This window comes from Dromiciops gliroides, chromosome 2, assembly GCF_019393635.1.
Source record: "Dromiciops gliroides isolate mDroGli1 chromosome 2, mDroGli1.pri, whole genome shotgun sequence".
Classification (NCBI taxonomy): Eukaryota; Metazoa; Chordata; class Mammalia; order Microbiotheria; family Microbiotheriidae; genus Dromiciops; species Dromiciops gliroides.
The window spans coordinates 214179049-214206473 of NC_057862.1; the positions used below are offsets into that span (position 1 = coordinate 214179049).

Sequence of the window (27425 nt, forward strand, 5' to 3'; positions counted from 1 at the left end):
TCAGTATTCATTAGGGAAATTGGTCTATAATTTTCTTTCTCTGTTTTTGCTTTGCCTGGTTTTGGCATCAACACCATATTTGTGTCATAAAAGGAATTTGGTAGAACTCCTTCTTCAGCTATTTTTCCAAATAATTTGTATGATACTGGAATTAATTGTTCTTTAAATGTTTGGTAGAATTCACTTGTAAACCCATCTAGCCCTGGAGATTTTTTCTTAGGGAGTTCATTAATGGCTTGTTCAATTTCTTTTTCTAATATGGGCTTATTTAAGGATTTTATTTCCTCTTCAGTTAACCTAGGAATTTTGTATTTTTGTAAATATTTATCCATTTCATTTAAATTGTCAAATTTATTAGCATACAGCTGGGCAAAATAGTTCCTAATTATTGCTTTAATTTCCACTTCATTGGTGGTAAAATCACCCCTTTTATTTTTGATACTGGTAATTTGGTTTTCTTCTTTCTTTTTAAAAATCAAATTAACCAATGGTTTGTCTATTTTATTGGTTTTTTCATAATACCAGCTCTTAGTTTTATTGATTAATTCTATAGTTTTCTTGCTTTCAATTTTATTAATTTCTCCTTTAACTTTCAGTATTTATAATTCAGTATTTAATTGGGGATTTTTAATTTGTTCTTTTTCTAGCTTTTTAAGTTACATGCCCAATTCATTGATCTCCTCTTTCTCTTTTTTACTGATGTAAGCAGTTAGAGATATAAAATTTCTCATTTTCAATATCTCATTATTGTCATTCTCTTGGATGAAGTTATTGATTGTTTCTATAATTTGTTGTTTGACCCATTCTTTTTTTTTTTTTAAAGTAAGGCAATTGGGGTTAAGTGACTTGCCCAGGGTCACACAGCTAGTAAGTGTTACGTGTCTGAGGCCAGATTTGAACTCAGGTCCTCCTGACTCCAGGGCCAGTGCTCTATCCACTGCACCACCTAGCTGCCCCCCACTCAGTCTTTAGAATGAAATTATTTAGTTTCCAATTAATTTTCAGTCTACCTTTCCATAGCTCTTTGTTACATGTAATTTTTATTGCATCATGATCTGAGAAGGATGCATTTACTATTTCTGCCTTTCTACATTTGACTATAAAGTTTTTGTGCCCTAATACATGGTCAATTTTTGAAAATGTGCCATGTACTACTGAGAAAAATGTATATTCCTTTCTATCCCCATTCAATTTTCTCCAGACATCTATCATGTCTAACTTTTTTTTTTTTGGCGGGCAACGGGGGTTAAGTGACTTGCTCAGGGTCACAGAGCTAGTAAGTGTCAAGTGTCTGAGGCTGGATTTGAACTCAGGTCCTCCTAAATCCAAGGCCAGTGCTTTATCCACTGCACCATCTAGCTGCCCCCATGTCTAACTTTTCTAACATTCTATTCACCTCTTTAACTTCTTATTTATTTTGTATCTAGATTTATCTAATTCTGAGAGGGGAAGATTCAGATCCCCCACTAGTATAGTTTTCATTTATTTTTAATTTCTCCCTCTCTACTGGCTCATTTCCTACTACCTACAAAAGCTCCCATGTCTCCCCTATCCTAAAAAAAAAAACCTTTACTTGATCCTTCCATACCTGCTATTTATCATCCTATATCTCTTTTGCCCTTTGTAGCTAAACTTCTTGAAAAGGTCATCTACAATTAGGTCCTCCACTTTCTCTCTTCTCACTCTCTTTTTTTTTTTTGTGGGACAGTGAGGGTTAAGTGACTTGCCCAGGGTCACACAGCTAGTAAGTTTCAAGTGTCTGAGGTCGGATTTGAACTCAAGTCCTCCTGAATCCAGGGCCAGTGCTTTATCCACTGTGCTTCTGGGGTACTTTGGGCCTACAACACCTCTTTTAATTGTTTCCTATTTATCTTGTATATAGCTTCCTTTGTATATATTTGTTTGCATTTTATCTCCCCCATTATATTGTAAGCTCCTTTAGGGAGCTTACAGCAGAGGCTATCTTTTGTCTCTTTTTTTTTGTTTGTTTGGGTTTGTTTTGTTTTGTGGGGCAATGGGAGTTAAGTGACTTGCCCAAGGTCACACAGCTAGTAAGTGTGAAGTGTCTGAGGCCGGATTTGAACTCAGGTACTCCTGAATCTAAGGCCAGTGCTTTATCCACTACGCCACCTAGCTGCCCCATCTTTTGGATCTTTTTGTCCCAGCTTAGTGACTGGCACTTAGTAGGTGCTTAATAAATGTTGATTGCTTGAGATAAAGGAATTTCAAAGTTCTTGATCTTGGAAGTAGAAACTTCTGAACCATGAAGAGATCAATGATATGACCATTTCTTGAGGTGGAATGGAGGAGTGGGTCATGGGAATTGAGAAATTAAGAAACTGAGGTTAGGGTTTTTGAGGGAACATCAAGAAGGTGTTAAGTCCCCTAATATAAGGGCAGCAAGTGGGGAGAAGAAGATGATGAGTCAGCTACTAAACTTTTTGAGAAATGAGCGATAATACCTTGGGGACTGGTAGATAACAACCATTAGGCTGTGTATCAGGGCAAGAGCCCAGGCCCAGGACACTTCCAGATGCCTACTGGGGCACTTTGATGGGAACAAGTATCAACTGGCAACTTTATCACCCACTACCCAGTCCTGAGTCACAGATCCAGCTGTGAAAGTGATGGAGAAACCATGCAGATTAAAGTTTTTAAAATGCATTGGGTATATATTTCTCCTATAGAGAGCTGATTGTCAAACATTTACCAGTACACTCCTACATTTGTACACACTTCTACTCGCATACCCCAATTATATGAGATCACTTCCCTTATTCTTTCTCTTCCCCCCAATTATTCCTTTTGTCCCCTTCATTTCCCTTTTTAAAATCGTCTTTCCTTCCTTTTTTTCTTTTTCTCCCCTTCTTTCAGCATCTTCAAAACATAACAAAACCATTTCCAGAGCCTCTGTCTCTCTTAACTCCCTTAATGACCTCAAATGATATTAGCACACAAAAGGGACCCTTGTATCATTTATTAGATTGTAAACAATTCATCATTATAAAATCCCTTCAGATTGTTCACATCTATTTACCATTTTATCTTTCTCTTGATTCTCACATATATATTTCAAAGTTTCTATTCACTCTAGTCTTTTCATCAGGAATATTTGGAAGTCCTCTACTTCATTAAAGATCCATTTTTTTTTTCTTGAAAAATTAAACTGTTTTGCTGAGTCAGTTATTCCTATTTGTAGGCCTGCATCTTTTACCTTTTGGAATATCATATTCCATGCTTTCCATTCTTTAATGTTTTGTGTGAACCTGACTATAGTTACTCATTTTGTTGTTGTGGTTTAGCCATTTTCAATCTTGTCCAATCCTTTGTGTTCCCATTTGAGGTTTTCTTGGCAGAAACAACTGGAGTGGTTTGCCATTTCCTTCTCCAGATCATTTTACAGATGAGGAAGCTGAGGCAAACATGGTAAAATGACTTGCCCAGGGTTGCACAACCAGTAAGTGTCTGAGGACAATTTGAATTTAGGAAGATGAGTCTTCCTGACTTCAGGCCTGGCACTTTATCCACTGTACTGCCCTGGTTACTCATTACTTGAATTCTTTCTTCATGGTTCCTTGCACTATTTTTTCTTTGACTTATAAGCTCTGGCATTTCTGGGACTTTTCATTTGGGGGTTTCTTTCAGTAGGTGATTAAAGGATTCTCTGAATTTTCACATTGTCTTCTTGTTTTAATATGACAGCAGTTTTCTTGCATGTTTTCTTGAAATTGGATATTTAGTTTCTTTTTTGTTATAGCTTTTCAATTATTTTAAAATTATCTTTGATCTATTTTCTAGATCAGTTGTTTTTATATGAGATGCATTACATATTCTTCTATTTTTCCAATCTTTTAACTTTGTTTTGTAGGGACCAAATTCCAATTGGGGAGTGTTAGCTAGGTGGCTCACCGCAATATTTAGGCAAGGAAGGAGACCAACAGCCTCCCTCAAAAACAGAACAGAGTTTATTAACAAGAATGAACTTAAAAACACAAGCAAGATCAGTAGAATTAAGGGAAAGAAAAAAAAAAGAATGGGGGAAGGGAAACAATACAACCTGAATCACACCACTGTCCAGGGCTCAGCAGAACACACAGCTGTATCCTGCCTTTTTCCAGCTCTACGCCAGAATGGTGAAATCCTCCCTTCTCCTTCCCAGCAGACCCCAGGCTGTCCACACACAGCCCCAAGCTAATTGGCTGGCAGCCCTGACTGACAGTCACATGACTGCCCTCACTGGGCTTCCAGTCATTATAATTTTGCCAGGCCCATGTAGGTGTCAGCAAGTGGTGATGACATGAGGTGTCAGTGCCATGACGACGGCTACAACCAGTGGGTAGAGCACCTCGCCGTTGCAGAGGGGTGGCACCTGAGCCCCAGACCAGTGTGCCCGCTGGGTTTTTTAAATTTTAGCCAAAAGATGGAGTCATAAAAACCTCAAATAACAATTAATTCTTTACAGTTTTTAATATTTCTTGTTGCTTTGTGGAGTCATTGACTTCCATTTAGTGCATTCTAATTTTTAGGAGATCTCTAATATGGATAATTTTTATGACTCTTGTGTTAAGTTGTTAATTCTCCCTCCCAAATCTCTCCTCCATAACTCTCATTTATTTTGCAATTCTTTTTTTCTAGTGCTCTTATTTTATTTATAATGTCATTTTGATGGGTATCATATTGATTGCCTTCTCAATGGGGGCGTGGGGGGGAGGAAGGACTGGAAGGAGAGAATTCCAAACTCAAAAATTTTAAAAAGGAATGCTAAACCAAAAAAACCAACAATCCCCAATCTCATCATCTTGAACAATCAAAATAAAAGATGTAGGCAGTTTAGAAAGTATGGTATTTCTGACTATTAAACAGTATTTTCAACAGCATCCATATATATCATGAAATTTCTGTAAATTTGTCAGCAAAATCTCATATAAGTCATTATCCATGAGAGATGAAGTCTTTTAAGGGTATCAGTTTCTTAGCAAACAATAGTGCCTGCTTATTTAGAAGTTTTACAGGAAAAAAATAACATTTTAAGAATTCTTGCATCATTTCTTCTAGGAATTTTAATTGCTCTTATGACCAAACTGTCTTTCTCTTTGAGGCTTTGCTTGTAGCTGTTTTGGAATTCTCCTCTTCTGGCACTGTGACTTTGGAATCTCTGCCAGCATAATAGCTCTTTGTTGTTACTTATGCTTCCAGCCTTACTTATCTCAGATTGAGACTTTGAGTTAGGGTTAGGTTTTGAATACTTCAGGGAGAACTGTTCTGGTCTTGTATGACTGTGGCCTTTCTTATCTTTTGTCCTATTGCTGGAGGGGTCAGATCAATAACATTGTGACCCTGTTCTTTGCCTGGAGTCTGGCTCTAAGCTCCCCTTTCTTGGTTAAAGAGACAGTGCCCAAAGCTGAGTCTCAGGTCTCCCCTGTGGAGAGTGGAGGGATAGGGCTGTTCTTCACTGGGAGTTGAATTTGAGGTCCCCCATTCCAGGTTAAAGCAACAAAACTGTGGCCTGTAAACCGGTGTTGAGATCCCAATCCTGATTCTGTTCCTGTGATCTTGTCCTATCCATGTTCCACAGCTTCTTGCCATATTCACTTGTTAAGTTTGTGATCTTGGGCTGGAAAGATAAGTTACAATGGTTTCTTTTTAGATTTCTGATCACTGCTTAGTCTGGCTCTCATTTGCCATCTTTATGTCATTGTTAAGGACTGGAATGTTCCTACTTCATTATCTTGGCTGGTCTCCAAGATCTGTTCTACATGCCGGTATGCTGACTTTTTGTTATCATTACTTCCTTTTCCAGATATTCATTCACCATTTCTTTAATAATAGATTCCAGAATTTTGTCAGGAATTGAAATCAAGCTCACTGGCCCATAGTTTGCTGACTCCACCCTCTCCTTTTTTCCTTTTCTGAAAAATTGGAATTTTCCTCCCATTCTTCATGATTTTTCAGCAGTTGACCATGAACATCTACATTTTTTTTAGTACCATGGGATGCAATTTGCCTGGGCCTAATGACTTGAATTTATCAAAGGTAGCTAGGTCCTCATATATGTGATACTGGTATCATTGGGTCAGAGGGTATGGGAGCTGATTGGTAGCAAAGGGAAGAATCCCAACTACTGCAGCACTCTTGGAGAAGATGACCAGAAATTAGAGGAAGAACACAAGATCTAACCTGGCTTGCCAAAAATATTCCATTATGGAAACTTTAGAGAGTCGAGGTGAAATAAAATGAAATGACTATATTATGGTCCCCCAAACTGTTCTATGTTCTGATGATGTTTAATTCTCAACCTCCTAGCAAAGTAGAACAGTATTGGATACAGTTACTTTCTTTTAAAAAAGTTTTTTGATGTTTTTTGGTTTTTTTATATCACTACAGTTTCCCCAAGTATACTTCCTCCTACCCCCACCCATGAAGCCATCCTATATAACAAATAGTATTTTAAAAAAAAGAGGAAAAATCCACATAACTGATGAATACATTGAAGAAAAACTGGAAGTATGTGTAATGTAAAATACTTGTGGACTTCTCACCGCTGCAAAGGCGTGCTATGGGAGTGTCTTCTCATAGCTCTTATTTTGAACCATGTTTGTTCTTTATAATTTTGCAACATTCACTTTTGACTTTTTTATTGTTTTTCTTTTCATTTACATAGTCATTATATATATTGTTTTCTTGGCTCTGCTCACTTTACTCTGCATTACTTCATGTAGATCTTTCCAAGCTTATCTGCACTTAGCCCATTTGTTATTTCTTACAGTGTAGTAATATTCCATGTCATTCATGTACCACATTTGTACCACCTGATCTAGAGGCAATGAATTAATTTGTTTCCAATTCTTTGCAGCAAAAAAAGAGTAGCGATAAATATTATGGTGTATTTGGGATCAGTCACTTTTTTAGTTTCAGTCTTTTGTCAGTGTTTGATTGTGAATGTTTTATGTTTAGCATTTCTTTTATGTGTAGGAAATAATTACTTGTCTTATACCTGATTCATATTGTACATTGAGGACCCTTCTATTTCCCTCTTTTCTGGCTGTCCTCCATGCTTAGAATGTTCTCTCCTCTTGCCTCAGTCTCCTGGCTTTCTTCAGATTTCAGCTAAAATTCCATCTTCTACAAGAAGCTTTTCCTGCTCTCCCTCAATGCTAGTGCCTTCTCTTTGAGATTGCCTTTAATATAGCATAGAGAGATGGATGGATGAATAGATGGATGGATGGATGGATAGATAGACAGACAGATATAGATATAGATCTCTCTCTCTCTCTCTCTCAACATGCTTAACCGTTTGCAGGTTGTGCAGCACCATTAAAATTAAAATGTGATTTCCTTGAGTGATTTCCTTTCCATTTTAACCTTTCTTTGTGTCTCCAGCCCTTTTAAAAGTGCCTGCCACATGGTAAGAGACTGAGAAAAAGAATCTGATCCTTCTTCTATGTGGTCAGGCTCTTCAAGGACTAAGCTCAATCCAAGCTGATCACAGGATCATAGACCTAAAGCAAAATGGAACCTTAGTTCAATCCCTTCATTTTACAGATGAGAAAACTGGGACAAGAGTTAGTTAAGTGACTTACTTAAGTAACATGGGTAGTGTAAAAGGCAGGAGTTAAATCCAAATCCTCTGATTCTAGAACTAGCAATTCATCAAAATTAACTGACACATCAATAAAATCCAATAGGATATGTAGCATTCTACACTCATAGCTTCCCAATGTTATAAAAGGGGGATGGAGTATGTCTTCATATCTCTTTTTTAGGACCAAGCTTGGCCTTTGAAGCTCTTGTTGTTGGTAGTGGTGTTCAGTCATTCCTGACTCTTCTTGACACTGTGGACCATACTGTCCATGGGATTTTCTTGGCAAAGATACTGGAGTGGTTTGCCATTTCCTTCTCCAGTAGATTAAGGCAAACTGGGTTAAGTGACTTGCCCAGGGTTACATAGCTAGTAAGTATCTGAGGCTGGACTTGAACTCAGGTCTTCCTGACTCCAGGCCCAATGCTCTATCCACTTAGCCACCTAGCTGCCTCCATTGAAGCTCTATCAACACTATATTAGTTTCTTCCCACAGCCCCAATACTTTTCATCTTTTTTTCACAAACAGTATTTATTGAAGATCCCAAACATTTTTAAATGTGAGCAACCATGATATTTTCCTCTATCAGTTAAGGAGGTAATGGGACTAGATTTGTATGAAGAATTCTACCAGTGTGGTTAAGGAGAAAATTCCCTATTGAATATTAATAAGAAGATATCAGTAGAACAACTAAACTATAAGAAGCATTATTTTAAATACACCCACAACTTATTTTTACATCCACAACTTAAACACAAAACAAAATAAAGCTCCAAGAGATTGAAAAGTCTGAGGATAGCCTTAGATTTTCACAATAATTTTAAGAGCTCCCAATAGAAATTGCTAACAGGTGTTGGCCATTCCTCTATTCTGTAGCCTCCAGCAATATATATATATATGTATATATATATATATATATTTCATAACTAGTATCACCTACTTCTTTCTAACCCCCCCCCAATTCCTGTTGTGGTCTGACCTTCCTCTAATATGTTACTAAGATTGTGATTAGGAATATGATCCCTGTGGGTTAGCATCTTCCTATCTAGCAGCAAGATACCAGAGCCAGCAAATTCACGGTCATGTAAGTGAGTGTAATGAAATTGGGGACCAAAATCTTTGAGGTTTTTAAGAGAAATTGCTTCAGAGGGTCTGTATTCTTTGCCCTTCCTCTTTTATTACCCTAAGATAAATAGAAATGATTCATCCTCAGGTTTGTGTTCAGATCCTGTTTGGCTCACAGTTCATAAAAGGAAACTATTTCTTGGTGGTCTGAAACTTCATTACGAGACTTGAGATACGATGGTCTGGAAATTTTCCTTAGCTCCTCTTGGTTTATATGTCTAGGACCCTCTTAGGGGCCAGAGGAGAAGCAGTGGAGGTAGGTGAATTGGCCTTGGATGTGGGCGCTGATAATAAAGCAATCTTATTTTGATTCTTGCTATGTCTCCTTTCTCTACACTGATAAATCAATTCTCAATCAAATAAGTTTTTGTTTTTCTGAAACAACATTCTGAGTTCACTTATGATGTATTGTTTTTCTTTTCAGTGCCTTCTCTCTGCCCTGATGTGGCAAACATTTCCTTAACAATCTGAAAATCCTGCAGTAGAGCACAAGAGCTTTGTGTCATGTTCTGTTCAGACTGTTTCCATTCCATCGGGACTGTCCCTACACACCATGCTGGAGTGAGAAGAAAGAGCCTCAGGAACTCATCACAACTATTCCCATACTTTTACTTAAAAAGAACCTTCTCCGTCACTATCCTGAACCTAGTCACATTCCTCTTCTTCAAGCAGAGAAAAATTCAGACTATTTTTTTTTTTTTAGTGAGGCAATTGGGGTTAAGTGACTTGCCCAGGGTCACACAGCTAGTAAGTGTTAAGTGTCTGGGGCTGGATTTGAACTCAGGTACTCCTGACTCCAGGGCTGGTGCTCTATCCACTGTGCCATCTAGCTGCCCCCTATTTTTAAAACTTATCCTCATATAAATATTTTGAGGGGTTAGGAGCTAAGAATTCCTAAATGCTAACTTACAAGTTGTTGAGTTTGTTTTATTGGTTGTTGTTTTTTTTTTTAAGAAAAAAAAAACCACCACAGGATTTTGGTATGATAAAAGGAAAATGGAAAGAGATTGGCAATCATTTTTTTGGGAGCGGTATGGATTTATTCTGGTTGGGTATAAAATGAATTTCCAAAAAGCAAATGCTATTTCTTTCTTTCTTTCTTTTTTTTGTTTTTGCAGGGCAATGAGGGTTAAATGACTTGCCCAGGGTCACACAGCTAGTAAGTATCAAGTGTCTGAGGCCATATTTGAACTCAGGTCCTCCTGAATCCAGGACAGGTGCTTTATCCACTGCGCCACCTAGCTGCCCCTAGCAAATACTACTTTCAAAATTGTCATTCCAGCCCATCCTCCACTCAGATGTCAAATTGGTCTTCCTAAAATGTGAGTCTTAACATGTTACTCTACTTATGGACCAATTCCAGTGGATGCCTGTTACCTCCAGGATTAAACAGAAAATCCTCTGTTTGGCTTTTAAAGTCCCTTATAACCTGGCTTCTTCCTATCTTTCCAGTCTTCTTATATCTTTCCACATACTCAGCATTTCAGTAACATGGGCCTTATTCTTATTCTTTCAGTATAACAATCCATCTCCCAATTACATCTCTTTCCCATGCTTGGAATACTCTCCCTTATTTTCTTAGCTTTCCTGGTTTCCTTCAAGTCTGCTAAAGTCACACACCTTTTGCAAGAAGCCTTTCCTAGTACTCCTAAATTTTAGTACCTTCCTTCTGAGATTATTCCCAATTTATCCTATTTTATATTGTTTTCTACTTTTCAAACATTTAAAAAGTTATTTTATTCTGAACTTAAGAAATAAAGCAAGCATTTCCATAACATAGTAGAAAAAAGAAAGATGATCGCACAAGAAACTGTAAATCTATTATGTATAACTTGCTATTCCTTTTAAATATATGATAAAGTTATTGTAACTTTCTCCCTTTTTTGCCTTTTTATCACCCTAGAGATAGCTACAATTAGATACAAATATGTACATATGTATTGCATAGATATATCATTCCATACATCTTTTTATCAGTTCTTTCTTTGGATGCAGGTAGCGTATTCCTTCATGGGTCCTTTGTAGTTAATTTGGGTATTTGTAATAGTCAGAATGACTTGGGGCAGCTAGGTGGCACAGTGGAGAAAGCATGGGCCCTAGATTCAGGAGGATCTGAGTTCGAATCTGACCTCAGACACTTGATACTTACTAGCTGTGTGACCCTGGGCAAGTCACTTAACCCTCCCTGCAAATAAATAAATGAATGAATAAATAAAATGATTTAGAGTATTTTTTCATATGACTATAAATTGTTTTGATTTCTTTATCAGAAAACTGCCTGCTTTGACCATTTATTAATTGGGGAATGACTCATATTCTTATAGATTTGACAAAGTTGTTTATATATTTGAAATATGAGACCTTTATCTGAGAAACTATAAAATGTTTCCCCTAATTTTTTACTTTCCTTCTGATCTTGGGTACATTTGTTTTATTTGTGTAAAAACTTTTAAAAAATTTAATGTAATTGAAATTATCCATTTTATATCTCACACTGCTCTCTGTCTCTTGTTTATTCATAAATTGTTCACCTATCCATAAGTCTGACAGGTAATGTGACCAAAGAGAGGAGAGGGACATGTGTCAATTGTTAGAGAAAATACACAGACAGCCCAAGTGTTACACTAACACTCACCAAATATTAAGAGATGCAAAGGACAGCCTCTAGCATGTTGGATGGATTTCCTATGGAAAATTAGTGGAAAGACATGAACCAGAATTGTTTGGGGTGAGACAGTCTGTGTACTAATGTTCACCTTGAATAACTTGTAAGGGGCCTCAGAAGTAAAAATAGTTCAACCCCCTCATTTTAAAGGTGATTGTTGTACTTACATATCAAAATACAAAATTAGGGATAGGCTCTTAAGGAAAATAGCCTCTCACAGATTAAGGGAAAGCTTCTATTTAGAAAGAGATTATTTAGTAATAACTAGTAAGAACCTTGGACCCTTGAATTTAGGACAATTCTTCTTTTGGCACCTATGTAACCTTGGACAGGGAATTTAACCATCCGGAACCTCAGTTTCCTTATGTACAACACTGAAGGGATAAATTTAAGCTCCTTTTCTATCTGTAGATCTAAGAATCTGAAATTCTAGTTCTATGTGTTTGACCCTTGAGTAAGCCATTTAACTTATTCATCTCTAAAATGAGAGTAATACTTGTACTACCTGCTTCACAAGCTTGATAGAAAAGTGTTCTGTCAACCTTAAAGAACTATAAGAATGTGTTATTTTTATGGCTGGAATCCTGTGGCCTGCCAGGCATTGATGTATACCAGGAAATTATACCCCCTGGGAATTCTACTCACTGGGAATCACCCCTTTCTTGACTATGGAATGTCTTTTCTGTTCAATCTCCTCTCCTACCCTTTAACTCCTTTTCCTCCAGGGAATTTATCCCCTACCTGGGTATACCAAGTTTACACTTTATCTCTTTGGGTGTTAATGGCTAACAGAACTGGGCTGCAATACCATACTTCACCAGGAGATGCCACAGTCCCAACGCTTTGACACAAAGCCCACAGCCACTCAGGGAGAACAAATTACTTACTGTACCTTGTTTTACCAGTTCTGCATTGTAAATTCTGAATACTGAATTTAAATTTAGGATTAAGGATACCCTTATCTTTCCAAGATGGTTTATGATTATTACTGCCTAGATGCAGTGGGACAGAATAAGATGGCCACTCTATGTTTTCACCTATCCCTAAGTTTTCTCTTTGGGAATGAAAAAAGGTCTCACCCTGCCTTAGGGTGTTTAGATATTTTTGTTATTGGGGAGAACTTCTTGCTTTGATTTTTGGTGTCTCACTTTGTTCCCCATTCTTCTCAAACTTTGGTGGCAAATATGCCATGATTATTTATGAGCAATGGCTGTATTGAGAGCACCATTTAGCCCCATACATCAGCTTACAATCATAGTCACAGTATATTAAAGGTGAAAGAGAATGTGCTGGCCATTTAATTCAAATCCCATTTTACAGGGAAGGAAACTGAGGTTCTGAGAAAGGAAGAGACTTGCTTGCCTAAGCTTCCTGGAACAAGGAGTAACAAAGCCAGGAATGAAAATGAGGACCAGACCTCAAATCTAGGGCTCTTTGCATGATACCATACTGTCACAGCTAATTAGAAATGCACCAAAATTAGGGAGGAAACAAGTATTTACTAAGCACCTACTATGTGCCAAGCATTGTGCTAAATGCTAAAGATCTTTTTTGATCTTCACAACAAGCCTGGTGGGTTTAGTTGTTCAGTTGTGTCCCCATTTGGGGGTTTTCTTTGGCAAAGATACTGGAGTGGTTTGCCATTTTCTTCTCCAACCCATTTTACAGATGAAGAACTGAGGCAAACAGGTTAACCTGCCTAGGGTCACACAGTTGTAAGTGTGAGAGAGTCCAGCTTTGAAGTCTTCCAGACTTCACTGTACTACTTACTTGCCTTAACAAATGTTATCTCTGACTCTTAATCGGAGGTGTTTTCTACCACACCAAAGTAAATGTGAGTTTACTAATACTAAGAGCCAAAAAACCCAGATCTGGTAATTCTTGAATTCTGAACCATTCAATCAACAAACATTTATCAAGCACCTTATTTGTTGTGATCCTTCCCTGATTTACTGTACTATTGTTGTGACAAACATCTTTTATTTTGAAGGAAAATATACTATAAATGTAAGCTTAGATGGGAATATCTTTCTTCAGCCATCTTTGGAAGGGAAAAATTCAAAGAAAATATATGTATGTTGTAAGTTGGCCTGTTTTCTCTCTCTAGAATGCTTCCTGAGAAACATAATAGTGTTTTACGATTATACTTTTCCTATGGATTAAATCTGCACACCAGAAAAATTGCCAAGACAAACCTATACAGACTCTGTATGTATTTTTAAATGTCAAAGTCTCTTTCAGGATTGAGGCTCGATATCAGGATGATAGATGAAAAAATATGAGAAATAATAGTGTACACTAAAACAAAACAAAACAAAACAAAACAAAAAACACCAAACCTCCCAGTTCCTGCTCTGAAGGAGCTTACATTCTGGGGAATGGGAGGGATTGAACCTGAACACCATCAATATGTATGCACCACACAGTGGAGAATGATGGGGACAAATGAGATATATGGATGAAATAATTTATGGAAACTTGAAGAGAGAACACCTTGGGGTAGGGTGGTGGCTGCCTGAGATATCTTGATGAAAGAAAAGGATTCCTTTAGCTACAGATTCAGCAGCACCTACCCAGTAAACAGATCTGCTCTATTCTCAGGTTGTTTCCAGGCCAGGCTAGAGCAAGTGTGGTTTGGTAGAGAAGAGAAGTAACATTTATTTTGCACCTACTATGCTCCAGGAACTGTGCTAGGCACTTCATAAATATTATCTCATTTGATGCTCACAACAGCCTTTCAAGGAAGGTACTGTTATTATTTTTCATTTTACAGTTAAGGAAACTGAGGCAAATATATATATTTTTTTTAAAGTGATTTTGCCCAGGGTCACCCAACTAGATTTGAACTCAGGGCTTCCTGACCCTAGGCCCAGTGTTCTATCCACTGCACCACAGAGTGGCTTGTAGTAGAAAAGGATTATGATTTAGTCATTGGCACAAGGTTCAATTCAATTCAACAAGTATGCCAGGCACTGTTAGAAACTGGGGACATGAAGTTAATCACTGTCCCTCTTTGTTACTGCCCTCAAGGAGTTTCTATCCCATTGGGGAGGAATAGCACACAAATAAAGAACTTATATGTACAACAAAATAACGACAAGGGCTGCTAGTAGGAAGTATCATTTGAGCAGGACCTTGAAGGGAATTGGGGAATTTCAGTATTCAGAGGCGGGGAGGGAAGCAACCTGTGTGAAGGAGGTAGGGTGCGTGTGTGCCATCTCTTGCACTGAGAACATCAAGTAAACCTATTCCAGTGCAGGCACTTGGGAGCTGTTTAACCCTAAGTGAATAACTTCACCTCTGTGCCCCAGTTGCTTCATCTGTGTCTTGTGGAAGGGTTTTTTGTTTGTTTACAGCTTTTGTTTTTGACAGAGACCTGTGATTTGTTAGTGTAAGGAGCTCCTTTTTATTTTATATTTATAGATATATTCATATTTATAGAGAAGGGAATAACCATTCATTAAGCACTGACTACGTGCCAGGCACAGAGCTAAGGCTGGAGATTAAAACAAAAAAAATAGTGTTTCCAAGGAGCATACCTTCCTTCAAATCAGATCCGGATTTATGGGCCAGGGGCTAGTTGTGAGCCTCTGACTTGCTCAGGTGTCAATGGGTAGACTTGAACTTAGGTCCCCAGAACGTGAAATGGGCATAACATACACATAGGGTGTATATATGTGTATACATAGAGAATATATTTTTGCATACATAAATTTATATATACAACACATAGCCGTTTGGGGGGAACGCCTTAACCCTGTATTGACACCTGAGTCACTACTGTGGGAGTTTCCCAGCTCCTTAGGCCATGTAAAAGCTTAAGTCGGGGCCAGGTGGTGAAATGCAGGTGCCTAGGAGTCCAAGTGAGACTCTTCTTGCAGTCTCGGTTACGAGGAAGGATCTCCCCTCTGCTCATATTTCCCTTTTGGCCCTGGAAGATGGAAGGGGAGGGGGAAGCGATGGAGCGCATCCCAAATTCCCACCTCCTTCGCCTAAGAGGAGATGACATCCAAGACCACTAAGGAGGACGAGACAAGGAAACGGGGTTTCAACACCTAGTAGAGGTATCTTCCGGGCCTGTCAATCCATCCTCCGTGGGTTTCCTGCCTGCAGGGCGGTAGAAGACACTCCCTCAGGGCGGTAGAAGACACTCCCTCAGTGCAATCTCGCCCCACCCTATGCTCCAACCGCCTCGGCAACGGTTTCTGAGAGCGGCAAAACTTGTTTCGTTTGACTCCTCCCCACTTCCGTGGGGGGTGCCCGAACACGGGTTCAGGCCAGCCCACGTGATGATCTTCCCCTCTTTCCTGCCCCCCAGGTTGAACAGGGGTCTCAGGTGCAATGAACCCTCCCCCTCCCCGCCGGGGAGCTACGGCTCCTAGGACGGTGAACTCATCCCCACAATCTAAGCATGCCCGCCCACTCCCCTTCCCTTTACGCGCAGCTGTATTCCCACGTGCTGCGAAGCCCTTCTCCTCCGCACACGGATCTCTGTTCTCGAGTCGAGTAAGCCCCTCTCTGCAGTGTCCCACCCCACTTAATGCATCCGTGATCCCACTTTCAATGAACCTTTTCCTCCCACGTGGTTGCTAAGGCAGTTTGAGCCGCTCCCCCCCATTCCCATTACGTGCAGTAGTGTTCCCACTTACTGTGAACTTCTTTTCCCCCCTGTGGGGGTTTAGTTCCAAGACCTGGGTGATCCCCTCCCTTACCATAAGGGGTATTCCCACTAGCAAAGAACCTCTCTCCTCCCACGTGGAGCTACGGTCCCGCAAGGGCCAAAAGCCTCTTTGCAATACAACCCTCCCCTCTTGCATGCCAACCGTGTCTGCAATTGCAACGAGCCCCTTTCCCACAACACTGAGGTATGGTGACACCACTCTCCCCCAGCCCTTCTTGGTGCAGCTGCGTTCTCCCAAGCAGTGAATCCTTTCCCACCCACGTGGAGATATCATACCAAGGGCAGTGAACTCCACTCCTTCCCACAGTGTGTCCCCCTAACCCATAGTGTGCAGCCATAGTCCCAAAGGCAGTGACTCCCCACTATCTCCCCAGGGCAGGAAGCGGGGCGGCCTCTTAATGCAGTTATCTCCCCCTCCTGCTCGGGTCCCGCGTGCAGAGACTATCCCTCTCCTCCCACCCCCACCCCCGTTTCCCCCACTCTGCGCCCTGGTCCCACGTTTAGTGAACACCCCTTCCTTCCCCCACTCTGAGCCCTGGTCCAGAGTGCCGAGACCATCCCTTCCTTCCCCGACGCTCGGCCTCGGTGCCGCGCGCATCGTGTGCCAAAGCGCTTTGCGACCCGGGCCGCTGTAGCGCAGAGCAGCGGAGGCGGCGCGAGGGGGCTGCCCCGGGGACCCGAGGGGGCGGGGCCGCGTTCGCATTGTTCTTTACTCGAGTGAGTCCCGGGTCCCTCCCACCCTGGGCTCTTCCCTCCACCCACCCCCCTTCCTCGGGCGCGGGGGACGCGGAACATGGGCTCGCGCCCCGCCTTTGTCTCCCGGGCGCGAGCCGCAGCCCCGCGCCGCGCCGCGTAGCCGCCGCTCGGCTTTTGTGCCGGGGCGCCCGGGGGGACGCGCAGCCGGGGAGCCGCTGGCCGGCCGCGGCGGCAGCATGGACGTGACCATTTCGGAGCTCTTGGAGCTCTTTCTGCAGAGCCCGCTGGTGACCTGGGTGAGTGCCGTCGCGGGCGCCGAGGGCTTCAGGAGGGCATGCAGGGTGGGGACACTGCGAATGGCAAGCCGCCCGGGGGCTCACGCTTCCAGTGGAGCGCCCACTTTCCCGTCGGACTGGCACTAGATAAAAAGGGGGCGGCGGAGGGTGGGATCCGTGACCGGGAACGTCGACTCCTGGCTTGCCCTCACACCCCCCTCCCCAGGAGAGGCTTGCCTGCAGCACTCTTTGTTTGGGAAGTGTGCCCCCACCCTCGCCCTGTCCGGTGCGTTCTCTTGTGGGGTCCCGAGCGCTTTCCTCGCTCCCTCTGCCCGAGTAGGGTTTAGGAGAGATCCTAGTTGCAGCCTGTCCTAAGCCGGCCTCCCCTGGCCCCGAGAACCGTGCGCCGGGGTCTGGAGTAGGGACGCAGCAGGTGGTTGTTGCTGACTCCTGTGGGTTGATCTAATGCGAGGGGGATTGCGGAGGCGTAGGTCCCATCCCAAAGACCCCCGGGAACAGAAGTTAAGCTTTTCCAACTCTTACGCTAACTTGGGCGCAGGAAGCGACCTCCTTTTGGAATTAGCCTTTCTCCTTTGGAGGGGATCACCTTTTCACCTGTTCCCTCCTCCCTAGGAGCTGTGTCCAAGAGACTGGCCATCCCGGAATTCCCGGTGGATTTGGCCTTTCCTGAAAGGAACAACACAGATGGGGAGTGGGTTCGGGATATTCCCCTCCCCATCCCTCCCCAGTGCCTTCTCGGGTTGGTTCTTTAGTTCGGACTGGGAGCATTTCTAGGGAGGTTGGAGAGAAAGCTACTGGTCAGCAGGAGAGACCTGGCGGAGAAGTGTTCTTCCCTCACCTTTCTTGTACAAGATGGCTTGGGTGTATGTGCCCACGTGTACACAGGCTGTGTGTATTCCTAATCGTTTAGGAAGGGCTTGTACAATTTGAATTCGGGCTTGGATCCCAAGCCAGGGCGAGATCTTCAACCTCCTTAACCCTGGCATCTTTTCCCGAAGGTGAAAACATTTGGTCCGTTTGGAAGTGAAAATGAAGACAACCTGACCATGTACATGGATTTGGTGGATGGCATCTTTTTAAATAAAATCATGTTGCAAATGTAAGTAACTTCTGGAAGGGACAGAGAGGGGAACTCGATTCTGGGGGCTGTTGACTTAGGGCATAGGCTGGCTTTGCAGGCCTGTTTCAAGGTGGACCCTTCATCTCAATACATGTAATGTGGATACCTTGAATTTTTTTTTTTTTTTGGTGAGGCAATTGGGGTTAAGTGACTTGCCCAGGGTCACACAGCTAGTACGTGTTAAGTGTCTGAGGTCGGATTTGAACTCAGGTCCTTCTGAATCCAGGGCCTGTACTCTATCCACTGTGCCACCTAGCCGGCCCGCTGAATTATTTTTTAAGGACCCCAGATTGAGGTTTGTAGCTTCTTTTGAAAGTTGAATTTGAATGGCCTCTATTAAAATGTTAGAAATGTAACTGACTTCAAACAGGGTACTTGACTGGATGGGTTTGTGGCACAATGAATTGCCAAAAGCCCCCTTTTTCTCTTCTTGTGCATGAAAATTTTATGTGTGTGTCTGGTTACAGGAAGTGTTAGGGCTAGAGCATCCATGGGTGAAGATAAAGTTTCATGCTAGGTTGGGAGTGGGTATTTTTTATTTTTTAAAATTCTAGTCTTCTCTGTCAGTTGAAGGATACCTGGCACCACTGGGAAAATATCTTCCCTCCTAAATTGGCTCAAAAAAACCCACTTTAAAGGAAAAGCACAGGATTTTGGTACAGTAGTGCTGTTATTTGTCTTGAAGAATGTGGCTCAGAACAACCTTTTGTAAAACTAATTTTACTTGCTGTCGTGTACTCTTGACCACATCCGTTTCAGTTGCTGCATTTTGCATGCTTGCTGTGGCTGCCTGTCATTTTGTATAGTTTATTGGTGTTTCACTCCCATGATTTTTCAGTAAATATATTTGAGCTACCTTTCACTGTGAATCACTGATGCTTGAAGAAATATGGATAATTGGAATGCTCTTTTTAGAATTAAATTACTTTTCTTTCATATCTCTTCATAATTCCTCTCCCTCCTCCCTCTGCCCCAATTGAGAGGAAAGGAAAAACAAAATCCTGGGTTAAAAACATGTATGTTGGGGGTGGGCAGCTAGATGGCTCAGTGGATAGAGCACTGGCCTTGGAGTCAGGAGGACCTGAGTTCAAATCTGGCCTCAGACACTTAACAGTTACTAGCTGTGTGACCCTGGGCAAGTCACTTAACCCCAATTGCCTCACTAAAAAAAACAAAAAACAAACATGTATATTCAAACAAAACAGAGTCCTACATTCACATGTCAAAAAAAGGTCTCAATCTGCACTTTTGAGTCCATTATCTCCCTTTCAGAAGAGGAGTAGTATGTTTCATCATGAGTCCTCTGGAATCATGGTTGGTCATTGTGTTGATCAGAGTTCCCAAGACTTTCAAAGTTGATTGTTTTTATTCTATTGTTATTATTTTATAAATTGTTTGGGTTTTGCTCACTTCGCTCTGCATCAGTTCATATGAGTCTTCCATTCCCTTCATCATCTCTCACAGCACAAAATATTCCATCCTATTCATATAACATAACTACTTAGTATAGATATTTTTGTACATTTAGGTCCTTTTCCTCTCTTTTTGATCTGTCAGTCAATAAGCATTTCTTGGGCACCTGCTCTTTGCCAGCCACTGTACTAAGTGATGGGGACACAAAAGAACTCACAATCTAATGGTCTCTTTGGAGTATTGAATGAGTATTGATATTGTTGACTCAGAGGGTATGTACAGTTTAGTAGTTTTTTCATCTTAGTGCAGTTTTTCCCCCCTAGCTGGTTGTAGAGTAGTGGAAAGAACTCTGCTTTAGGGAAATGGCAGACCTGAATTCTGGTTCCAACTTTACTATCAGTTAGCTAGCTGTGTCATCTTGGTTGGATAGGCAATACTTTATTTTTTTGGGCTTCAAATTTCCCATTTGAGAAAGGAAGATGTTGAATAAGGTAGAAGATGTTCTTATAAGTTATAAAGGAGTGGGATGAGGAAAGGAATGTGTATTTATATAACGCCTACTATGTGCCAGTCACTTAACAAATATTGTATCATTTGATCCTTCGAGGTAGGAGCTGTTATACCCATACAGTTGAAGAAACTGGGGTAGACAAAGGTTAAGTGACTCACTCAGGGTTAGTAAGTGTTTGGGGCTGGATTTGGATTTAGGCTTTCTTGACTCCAAGTCCAGGGGGTCACTTAGCTGCCTCTATATAAGAGAAAATCCACTTCTAATTACAGTTTACCTCTGCCTGTTTCTTTATCCTGTAGAGTGGAAATCAACTAATTGGAGAAGAATAATTTATGCCAAATGATAAAATGAAAATTTTACCTGTAATAAAAAAACTTTATTTTTTTTTTGGGGGGGAGGCTGATTTCATTTTTTAAAATGCCATTTAAAACCTATAGTTACAAACAGTAACATTACTCATTCATTTCCCCTCCCAATGAACAGTTTGGGTCCCTTAGCAAGCTGTTGGGCATTAGGGTTTGGACACTAGCCTTCTTTATGTAAAGCTACTGAACCTCAGTGTTTGATTAAAAGCTAAAAAAAGATGACTCCCTTGTTTCAAATGGAAAATGTTTTTGGCAGGGCTACGTGGTGTGCAGAGATGAAAATTAATTTTCTCTGGAATGCTCTGTGATAAATGTATCATTTTGGCTACACTTGTCCATTCTGTCATGCTGGTTAAGTACTGGATTCCATTGGTCCAGAATCAATGAAACCCAAGGCTATTTTTACTGAGACCTGGAGGCTGTGTAAAATTAAGAAAATGGGGGGGGGGGGGCAGCTAGATGGCGCAGTGGATAGAGCACCGGCCCTGGAGTCAGGAGTACCTGAGTTCAAATCCGGCCTCAGACACTTAACACTTACTAGCTGTGTGACCCTGGGCAAGTCACTTAACCCCAATTGCCTCACTTAAAAAAAACCAAACCAACAAACAAAAAAAAGAAAACCGGGGGATATATGCAGCTTTTACTTGAAGAACTGGGGTGGGATTGGCTGCTGGACACTGCTCCCTCCACTGACCAATTACTGCTTGCTTGTAAAATCAGAAGGGCCTTTCAAAGTGAGAGAGCCAGAGTCAGAAAAATGCCAGCTTGTCAACTCCTCAAGTTTCACTTGTGGCTCAGTTTCAGCTGAAGAGTTCTCTTGCTCTAAAATTACTATAAAAATTTCATTTCAGTAAATATGTATTAAACTACTGTGTGCAGAGTTGTGTGCTAGGTTGCTAGGGGAGATGAAGAGTTTAGATAGAAACAGTCCCTTGCTTCTTGGTCCTTGTAGTCTAATGAGGTGGGGATAAGATAACCACAGGAAACAATACAAATGAGTATATTTAAGCCAGCCCCGGAACATGCTTCATGTCCCATCTAGCCATTCTTCAGAAACACAAGGCTTACTCAGGCATCTTGTCATCTGCCCCTCACCCTTTTTTTCACCTCATATGGAACAACAGAGACCATATCCCACCCCCTAGGGAGAGTTAATTCACTCACTTTGGGGACTCTCTCATGGGGCTGAGCTGTCCTGATTGGTGGATGAGTGAGTACAGATTCACCTACTCCACTGTTTTCTAGCCAGCCTGAGACTTGGCTTCATATCACCCAGGAAAACAGGATGACCTAGTCTGGCATCTTGCCATGCTAAAGTCCCCCTCCCCAACCCTATTGGATATCCAGATTGTTCAAAGCTAAACTCATCATTTCCCCCAAATCCATCCCTCTTCCAGATTTCCCTTTTATAGTCTAGAGCACTGCCCTTTTCTCAGTCACCCAGACTCACAGCTTTGGTATCCAACTCAATCCTTCACTCTCAAGCCGTATTAGTCCCCAGCATTTAGCATGGTGCCCGGCGTGTAGCAGGCACTTAATAAATGTTTATTAAATTGGAAGTTTTGTCAATTCTACCAACTCATCTTGGTTATGGCCCCTTCTCTCTACCCTATTTGACAGACACCTGAGGGAACTGTTTGTTGTTTGACTTCCCCAGAATACAGCTGTGGTTGGAGCCAGTCGTTTTGGGCATCAGTGCTTACAAGAATAAAATACTGACTTTTAAACAGAAAAATTGGATTCTTCTCTTGGTGTTCACATGCAGGACTTGCTGGTGTTTAAAAGGCCAAACTCTAATGGAGTATGTTATAAAAAGAGAAGGCCGAGGAGGCCACAGCTTGGGAAAACTAGCAAGGTCTAATAAGTGGTCCCTCATAAAATTAGTCATAGTATATGGATGGGATAGTAGAGATGAGAATTTTGGCTCATTTTATTAAGTTTAAAAAACATCTTTCTAGGGGGCAGCTAGGTGGCACAGTGGATAAAATACCGACCCTGGAGTCAGGAGGATCTGAGTTCAAATCTGGCCTCAGACACTTAACATTTACTATCTGTGTGACTCTGGGCAAGTCACTTAACTCTCATTGTCCCATGCCCTCCCCGCAACTCGCAAAATCTTTCTACTTTCTTTGGGAAAAATCAGTTTTATTGATTGGGAAAACCCCTTGAGGCCAGAGGTTCTTGATCTTTTGACAGGTGGGAGAATCACTTTTTAGAGGCATAAAATAAAATATGTAGGATTACAAAGGAAAACAATTATGTTGGCATACAGTTATCAAAACAGTTTAAAAACTTAAGTTCAGACACCCCAGGTTGAGAACCCCTGCTCTAGGTGGTGCCTGACCTTGCTAAGTTTACATCCCCTTTCTGAGATTCATTTCCCTCCTTGAGAAAAGGAAGTTGTGAGCTTTAAAGTATCTCTCAACTTTTGAACCAGTGATCTCGAGTACGTGCAGATAGATGTATTTGTGTGTATCTTTGCTCTATAGTTCCTTGCAGTAGTATCATACCTTCTTGACAAGATAAGATTTTTTAAATCCATTTGGGAACTCTGGCCGTCCCTGCTTTCTTTCCTCAGCCCCTCAGGGATCTACTGCAGAGTTCAAATTGTTTGCTTTCTTCAAACTCTTCCCCCATGACAGGTGTTATTGTGGCTTCTGTGGGCAGATCAGGAACAGACTTAATACTGACTGTTAAAAGCATGTTGTTGGATTGAAAATGGATCCAGAAATATACAGGAAACTTCAGGTTAGGGCTGTATGGAGATTTATTTTCTTTTTAAAGCAGTTCTGTCTTTTGAAGTGTACTTTTATTCCTTTTTTTTTTTTTTTTAAGTCACAGAAATGGAGACCAAAAAAAAAAAAATTCACGGCTTGTCTCTTTGAGGAGGTAAAGGGTTGGTGCACTAGCCAGAATTAGAATGCAAGAATTTCTGGCTCTCAGCTCCTTCCTTGTGGATTTCCGTGAGAATCCTTTCCCAGCCCTATTCTACTTTGACTTTCTTCTGGATGAGAAACTAGTTTTAAAACCCAGGAAGTCATCAGATGTCCCTCAGGTCGGTGGTCAAGATTTGTTAGAAGTTAAATCATCGTGTTTTTTCTGGAGCCCAGGGGAAGGGTGTCTTTTTTCATTTTCTAACCAGATGCATTGAGGGGAATGTTGAAGTCCTGGTCTGGAGACATTTGAACCTGTCTTAAGAGTGGCTGTTGGTTCTTTGTAGAAGACAGAAAACATAGGTTCTTAGGAGACCACCCTTGTTTCTGCCATAGTGCTAACAGCTTTGTGAGTCTGAGCAAGTCACCTGACCTCAGGGGGCCTGGTTTTCTATCTTCTGCATCTTTCTCTGAAGATGGGGTTTAGTTTGGATTAATAAAATACTAATAAAAGACTTTTATATTCTAAAGAAGAGGGGGGGGCAGCTAGATGGCGTAGTTGATAAAGCACTGGCCCTGGATTCAGGAGTACCTGAGTTCAAATCTGGCCTCAGACACTTAACACTTACTAGCTGTGTGACCCTGGGCCAGTCACTTAACCCCAATTGCCTCACCAAAAAAATAATGAATTCAATTCAGCAAATGTATAAAACTAAAGAAGAGGGGCGGGAGATTATAAAAGATGATAAGGCTCATAATCATTAATTACGGAATCCAGGGAGCATCAGGATTTTTCTGATAACCTTGTTTTTCTCTTATTTGAAGATGAGGAAAAGCACTTAGTGGCGAAGTGGAAATGGAGCTGGAAGGAAACAGTTTAATTTCCTCCCACTCATTTTTACAGATGAAACAGGAATCGTGGCTCATCTATCTTGTATTTCTCTGAGTGCTGTGTACTTTGTAGGTATCTAATAATTGGTTTTGGAAGGGATGAAAGAAAAAAAAAAAACCTGAAACGTAAAGAGGATTGTAGGAGTATAGATTTTGAAGGGACTTTAGAGACCTTATAAAATAGAAAACTGAATCTCAGAGAGGTCAGGTCAAGGTCATAGCGGTAGTGTCTACACTGGCTGGAATTTGAGCCCGTGTGTGTGTGTGTGTGTGTGTGTGTGTGTGTGTGTGTGTGTATTCTTGTGCGCCTGTGCGCATGTGCGCACATACATGACTAAGCCAAGGTCACATAGCTAGTTGCTTAGACTTACTGTACTAAAAGCCAAGGATCCCACCACACCACAGAAACTAATGTGGATATGGTAGAAGTCTATTGCTAAAGTGGCCAAGAATCAATTGAGAGAATGTTCTTTTCTACATAATATTAATTTACCCTGTGCTTCCTCCTAAAGGAGTGCAGCAGTAATGATGTGGTAATGAGACTAACTGGTCTTAAGGTAAGTGTCCAGGTTCTTTTGTAGTAACATATGGGAGTGTTTCCCAGGAGGTATGAATGGTTGGAGGCATCCCTTACCCACTCTATTATCAGACTGAAAACCCGGCTTCTGGGCCTCAGCATGTGTGACTTGGGGCCTTCCCTTGCTCTGTGTACTTTACAGAAATTCCTGATGGTTCTTTCACTTTCTACTTGTAATTTTCTTCCTGTATTTGTCAGAAGCTCCTCGAGTGACATCTGTCAACTGGTTGCTAAATGAGAATAATGAAAGCAACTAAAGCCTCCCCTACCCCCTTTTATATTTTCCCATACAGTTCCAGATGCTAAGATTAAGTGATGATTTGGGTTGTTTCTGAGCATTTCTTCTCCTGCATATTTGTTTCTGTGTATACGCTGTCTCTTCTCCTTCCTCCCCTCATCTCCCAACTTTTTGGGGGGCCGGAACTTGGGATTTTATCAATACAGGAAACTTCTGATGTGGAAACTCCCTCCAGCAATACAGATGAACAAGTTATCTATAGTAATTTATCATCTTGGTTGCCTGGGACACTGAGAGGCTAATGGACTTGGTCATGCAGTTAGTATAAGTTAGAGTTGAGAAGGGAGCCACATTTGAAGGCTGACCCTTTAACTCCCTTTGGCTCCTTTGAGATGCCCATGTTAAAAAACAGCAACAACAACCACCCAAAATCAAAATCTAAAAAGCCCAAGTGTTGTTGCTTTAATGTAAAACATTAAAAAATATTCTGTGGTCATTAGGCACCTATAGGCTCTATATTCTGAAATTGTCCCATCCTTGTAAGCTCATTTCCAGAGAATTATGTTCATCTTCAGTTTCTTGGTACCGAGGAGATCCAAAATAAACATGTAAAATGTAAATATTGGCCAACTTCTATTGAGGAACAGTAAGATCACATGGCTACTGAATTGGGCAACCCTAGCTACCCTAAGATGACTGTATTTCTAGTTTAGGGACAAACAATGAATGTATAAAATTCATGGCTGGGTTTATTCTACAGAAGGCAGGGGGTATGTATGTGTGCCCACACACGTCTGGTTATTTAGTGGGTTTTAAAAATTCAACCGAGCAAAGTGTGAAGCATGTTTAGTTAAGTGTTCGATAAATACATCCCCCCCCCCCCCCGCCATGGCTTTTAAACAGTTACATAAAGCCATTTTATTTCTAATGGCATTTGAAAAGAATTCCTATTCTAAACCTTCGTAGGTGTTTCTCTCATTTATTGGGCTTTCATGGGCTGTTCATCATAGAGCTTTAGTTCTTTAAATACAAAAATTCCTTGTACCTTCGTGTTCTATTCTTTTCTCAGCCTGGGTAAGGGAGGAAGAGAATGAACATTTATATAGCACCTACTGTATGGCAGGCATTGTGCTCAGGCTTTTGTAAATGTGATCTTACTTGACCCTCACAATCACCTTGGGAGGTTATCTCTACAGTTGAAGAAACTGAGGCAGAGATGAAATGACTTGTCCAGAGTCACACAACTAGTAAATGTCTGAGGGCAGACTTGAACTCAGGTCTTCTGACTCCAAGGCCAACACTGTCTACTGAGCCACCCTAGCTGCCTCTGGGGAACATTTTACAGACCATCTTCCTCTCTCTTAGGTTATCCTCCAAGAAGCTCTTAGCTCTTAACAATCATGGCATAGTGGACAGAGCACTGGATTTTGTGTCCAGGTGACCCCAAGTTCAAATCCTACCTTAGAAACTTACTAGTCGTGTGACCTTATGTAAGCATGTAACTTCTCAGCCTCATTTTCCTTACCTGTAAAATTGGGATAATTTTAGCACCTGACTCCCAAGGGCATTGTGACAATCCAATCAGTCTATATTTATTAAGTGCCTACTATGTGTCGGGCCTTGTGCTAAGCAAAAGACAGTCCATACCCTCTTTTTGTTCAGTTTTGCCCAACTCTTCCTGACCCTGTGAACCATAGAACATTACCACTGTCCATGGCAGAGATACTTAAGTGGTTGGCTGTTTCCTCCTCCAACTGATTTTTTACAGATGAGGAAACTGAGGCAAACAGGGCTAAGTGACTTTCCCAGGCTCACACAGCTAGTAAGTGTCTGAGGCGGGATTTGAAATTGGGAAGGTGAGTCTTCCTGACTGCAGACCCAGCTCTCTATCCACTGAGTCGCCTACCTGCCCCCTACCCTCTAGAAACTCACAGTCTAATCATCATCAAATGAAATAAAGCATGTAAAATGGGCATATAAATATATCACCTACTTGGAAGATGGCATATAAAGTGCTTTGCAGATCTCTATAAGTGAAAGGCATGATTATAAATAATAATTTTTTCTCTGTAGTAAGAGAACTTAGTCTGCCTACTTCAATCAGGACCCCAGGATTTGAGGCCTAATCTCTGAGAGCTGCTTGTGGTAGGACTTTGGGGACATCATTGTGGGGTGATGGAAAAAGACGTATGATTTAGAATCAGAAGAACCGAGTTCAAATCTCTAGGCTGTCACTTTTGTGCCCTTGGACAAGTAACATTACCTTAGCATCCTCCTCTCTAAAAAAGAAGAGATTGTGTTCTGGGGTCCTTTTCTAACTAAAATTCCAAGATCCTGGACCTTTCTTCCAGCTTCCTCTGCAAAATGAGAATACCAGTTCCCAGTGCATATTAG

At 41.2% G+C, this 27425-nt stretch overlaps 1 protein-coding gene across 1 annotated transcript in view; it reads left to right on the plus strand.

The window, feature by feature from the left end:
• Positions 1 to 16887: 16887 nt before the first annotated feature.
• CCDC88C (coiled-coil domain containing 88C) overlaps positions 16888 to 27425 on the plus strand; it is a 206916-nt gene continuing 196378 nt past the window's right edge. Inside the window, exons 1-2 of the mRNA XM_043989146.1 lie at positions 16888 to 17043; positions 18042 to 18142. Coding sequence (XP_043845081.1) covers positions 16984 to 17043; positions 18042 to 18142 — 161 coding nt within the window. The 5' untranslated portion in view covers positions 16888 to 16983. The remainder of the gene's footprint in view (positions 17044 to 18041; positions 18143 to 27425) is intronic.